General features: G+C 31.2%; 1 protein-coding gene across 1 annotated transcript; it reads right to left on the bottom strand.

Moving 5' to 3' along the window:
- Positions 1-593: 593 nt before the first annotated feature.
- Positions 594-2,041, bottom strand: LOC18008558 (exopolygalacturonase). The gene is made up of 3 exons (XM_006389925.1): positions 1,886-2,041; positions 928-1,755; positions 594-824 (listed from the first exon to the last, which is right to left on the bottom strand). The coding sequence occupies exons 1-3, from the start codon at positions 2,039-2,041 to the stop codon at positions 594-596; spliced, it is 1,215 nt and encodes a 404-aa protein (XP_006389987.1).
- Positions 2,042-4,650: the final 2,609 nt, after the last annotated feature.

Below are 4,650 nucleotides of genomic sequence, written 5' to 3'. Positions count from 1 at the left end.
TAATCTATGTTTAATAATAAAAAACACTTAAGAAACTCATTAGAAGTTTCAGGGATAATGATGCTCTTAGTCGGTTAAAAAAATATTATGTTCTGTGTGTTTTGTGCGTGTGTATGCGCGCCCAAAATACTATGTTCTGTGTCTTTTGTATTTTTTCATCTTAAATGTCCACAACAACTGGATCAGTGGGAGAGTGAAGAAGCTTGGACGCCGAAAGATGAAATTACTGTGGAAATATGAAATCTTGAATATTATTGATTTAAAATTAGTAAAACGATTTTTTCGTAAAATTAAATTTTGTTTTTTCTTTAGTAAAAGGCGAAAGAGTAGTTCCTTTGTGTTCAACAAAAAAAAAAAAAGCTTTTTCTTCCCGTTTTGTTGTTTTATAAACAGTTTATACTAATGTCCCAAAAATTCTAAAAGTGAGACTAATCAAAGAGATCCAGATTTCTCAATTCCCTTTGATCATTGCTCAGAACTTGATGAGTAAACTAAACGAGTAACTATAATCAAAGTGCCAACGAATTTAAAACAATAAAAGCTACAATGAACCAATATTAGGACACTATATAATCAAAATATAAAACTGTAGATCAATGGATGCATGACGGAGGAAAGATATTGCCACGTGTCCAACCAGCAACATTCTCACACCAAGCAGTGGCTGGACCATCGGGTCCACGGTGCACTAGGTTAACTCCGAAGAGCTCAACGTCTGTGCAAGGAGCCATCTTGCTACATTGCAACTTCACGGCCACTTTGCTCGTCGAAGTCCCCCAGATGTTTTTGAACTTGACGTTCTGTATCTGAACTTGAGAATGAGACTGCATATTTTTATTTAACAAAAAATAAAATAAGAAATCAAATTCGATCATCTTAAAAATAAAAATAAAAAGCTAAAAGTTTGTTTCTTGATGAGGAAATTACCGTTTTGCGACACTGGTTGTTTGGACAGTATTGTTGATCAATGTTGATGGGGTTTTCGACATTGATCATCTGGAGGTTCTTGAAAAGAAAATTCGAAATTAAGTTCCGTGAAGCAGAAGGAGCCCATGTCTTGATCCGTACGCCATTAGTTGTACCTCTAAAGATGGAATCCCTAACGATTAAACCCTGAACGCTCTTCTCGTTTTTATACCTCCCAAGGCTTCCAACGCTGATCCCATGACCTGGTCCACACGTGACCCTGTAGATATCCAAATCGGTGGTTCCGGCCAAGATTGCGATGCAGTCGTCCCCTGTTCCGATGTCGACGTGGTGGATCTTCATGTGGTTCGATGAACCTATCTTGATCCCATCTGTGTTAGGACTATCTCCAGGAGCCCTAATGCTGACGCGTGAGACCTCAAAGTATTCGACAGCGAAGAAGTTGATGTGACCCATTTTGCTGTTGATCGATTTGATGCGGTTGATTCTCGAGAATCTCACGAACTGGAACCCAATGTTCATAGGTAGAGGCCGGCAATTAGGGTTTCTGCTGCAATCGTTGAGTCGCCAAGAGTAGCTTCCTTGTCCGTCAAGAGTGCCACCGCCTGAGACCGTGAGATAGTCAACATACTTGAAAATGATCCACGTGTCTTGTTTGATGGCGTTAGCTTCTTTAGGAGCTAACAAAGTTCCTTTGATGATGAAACTGATCCGGCTTTTACATGGTCCCGTGAAGGTCACACCACCGAGGTAAAAGGTTCCGAATGGTACGTACACACTAGGGTTTCCTTTCCATTGGCACGCTTCTTTCCACGCTTTTGTAAACGCCTAATTAAACACGAAATCAAGACAATCAAACCTAACAAAATGTTTATAGTTAATCAACAGTTTTGAAATATATTAATGTTGAATTATATAACTAGCCGGAAAATTAAACAAAAGGAGAAAATTTCAGTACAATAGCATTATCTGTTTTGCCGTCACTGCGAGCACCGTATTTTCGGACGTTGAAAATCTTTCTTCCGGCGAAAGAGGTAGACGCAGCGGCCGAAACGCCACTTGTTACGGCAGCGATGAACAAAATTAATGTAAAACCACAAACAGTGGAAGCCATATCTTTATTCTTCAGCTAGATATCTTTTGGTTTTGCTGGTTGAAATGTAAACAAATTGAAAGAGTTTTGATTACCTCTAATTAGTTTTTAAAGGACTTAGATGATAATGATAATATATCCCTGTGGTCAGTGGATCTCTAGATACTACTACAAGAATATCAGTAGTTTGATTATCGTTACCGATTTCTTGGCTAGATTTTATTTGTTTCTTAAATCATACAAACTAATTTTTTAAAGTAATCCTAAAATTTAATTTGTTTCTTTAACTGAACTTACCAATGGATTTCTTTTTAATTGCTTCTAATGATTCTTCACTATAATGAGTTCTTTTGTATTTTCCTTTAAAACATAATATTAGTATATATGGTAAATCTGTTCCAATCTGGGTCGATTAATTGTGGTTCAAAATTAACAATAGATTCTTTCTGAATAAATATTCAATTTCTTGCAATAGTTTTTAATATATCGTCATAGTAATTTATTGATTAGTTTCCTTAATCTGATCCCATATATTCATCCTATGATTTAGGTTTTTAATAGGAAAGAAAATTTTTAAAAAAGGAATATAATCTGTGTCAGTTTCAATTTTGTGTGGCTATGGATTGAATACACGTAATTAGAGACATCGCAAAAGTACAACCGTACGACGGTAAGTAATTTGCAATCTGTGAAAAAGAATTTGGGGAATGAATATGCGTCAAAAAACCAAAAAAGGAGCAATGAATGGGAGGATAGTCCCCAGAAAAATTCTTGGATTCACCCTTAGTGTGAATCTCGTTATTTACCCCCTTTTATTATAACCAATCAAAATATGTCAGTGAATTAAAAAAATAAAAATAAAAACAAAATAGAAAAACGAATTAATAATAAAAAATCAAAATTTAATTTTTAAATTTTAAACCATAATCCCGATACCCTAAGCCATAATATATAAATTAAAAAAGAAACTAACTCTAACTCCTAAACCCAAATATTTATTTTTTAAAAAAAATTAGAAATAAAAAATAAACCCTAAACCTTAAACCAAATATTAAATTTTTAAAAAAATTAAAAAATAAAAACTAAATCCTAAACCCTAATCTCTAAACCCAAATATTAATTTTAATAATATATATTTGGATTTAGGATTTAGGGTTTAAGGTTTAATGTTTATTTTTATTATTAAAATTAATGTTTGGGTTTAGAGATTAGGGTTTAGGATTTAGGCTTTATTTTTTAATTTTTTTAAAATTTAATATTATGCTTGAGTTCACTATTTTAATTTAGGGTTTAATTTTTTCATATTAGAAAAGAAAAAATTAAATGTATTATTTTGATAAATTACTTTAATTAGTTTTATTATTTAGCTGATTTTTATTGGTTTAAATAAGAAAGAGTAAATAAAAGAATAATTTTAATAACTAAATCAAATTATTTCATTTGAATAATATTAAATTTTTAATTATGTGATAAAAAGTAAACTTATCTTAATTATTTTATGAAAATAATATTTATTTATTTTAAATTTTAAATGACATATTTTGATTGGTTAAAAAATAAGGGGGTAAATTAAGAGGTTCACAATTGTTCCTTAAACTTTCATTGAAACATCGTATGTTACTATCCTTGACTTCTTGTTACAAAAAAAAACTATCCTTTGACTTCTTGCATCATTTTGGAATTTCGAATCTCTGTTACTGTAGATAATAATCTCTGAAAGTATGATTAAGTTAACTAATCATTTCTAATTTTCTATCAAGTTACGAGTTCATAAAATTCATGATGCATATAAGTACAAATATACCTCATAACTGTTTGAATCTATTGGATTCCATAAATTTTATATGTATATTTACCTCATAAAATTATGTTTCATATATTTTTTCTTGTTTCGAAACGGGGAAACATGGATATATATATATATATAAATAGTATCATTGAGATTTGAGACACATGATTTATTTATTTTTATCACTTCCGAAAGGCATTACCTTAATATTTTCTAGAAGCCTAATGGGAGAAGATGTTATTTTGTTATTACGACAATAGTATTTAAGACGTGTAAATTCTACTACACGTGCAAATACTTTCTAAGTTTTCTGTAATTTTTTTTCCTAGCCTGGTTTGACGTGATGTGATGCCATTTTATCAAAGAAGGTGTGCTTTGACCCGACAAAAAGAAAATATATTATGATTTTGGTTAAATTTGATATTTAGAGAGTAATGGTGATATAAAAAATATTATGTCTGGTCCTTCAAGGCTGCTGGATTTTTTGTTAACGGTCAACCTGATCAGATATATATGCATATTTGGACTTGGAAGCCACGTGATAATGATTGATCTCAGTAAGTGTAGAATAATTTTGGAACAATTAGTTTAGTTTTTGACTGATTCACAATAAAAGAAGTTTGTGAAAGTCTTAATAGAATCAATAGAAAGCATGGATAGAAAACGTGTGCATGTCGGATGGACATGCGAATTTAAAAACTTGTGAATATCCAAAACAGTTTACCACAAATTAATATATTAAAAATAATATTTCCATCCACATACAAAATGAATTAACATAACACTTTGAAATACTGTATTGGTCTTGATATTAATGATTTATATATAAAATTTCCAAATA

The sequence above is a fragment of the Eutrema salsugineum genome, unplaced genomic scaffold, assembly GCF_000478725.1.
Source record: "Eutrema salsugineum unplaced genomic scaffold, Eutsalg1_0 scaffold_9, whole genome shotgun sequence".
Classification (NCBI taxonomy): domain Eukaryota; kingdom Viridiplantae; phylum Streptophyta; class Magnoliopsida; order Brassicales; family Brassicaceae; genus Eutrema; species Eutrema salsugineum.
Note: the sequence above shows the minus strand (reverse complement) of the source record. Positions and strands in the feature narration are given on the sequence as shown.

Bases quoted from the DNA above. Each gene is read 5' to 3' on its own strand.
- LOC18008558 (XM_006389925.1), bottom strand. From the start codon at position 2,041: ATGGCTTCCACTGTTTGTGGTTTTACATTAATTTTGTTCATCGCTGCC. The intron at 1,756-1,885 runs GTACTGAAATTT...GTGTTTAATTAG, and splicing joins GCAAAACAGATAATGCTATT to GCGTTTACAAAAGCGTGGAA. The intron at 825-927 runs GTAATTTCCTCA...AAAAATATGCAG, and splicing joins ACAACCAGTGTCGCAAAACG to TCTCATTCTCAAGTTCAGAT.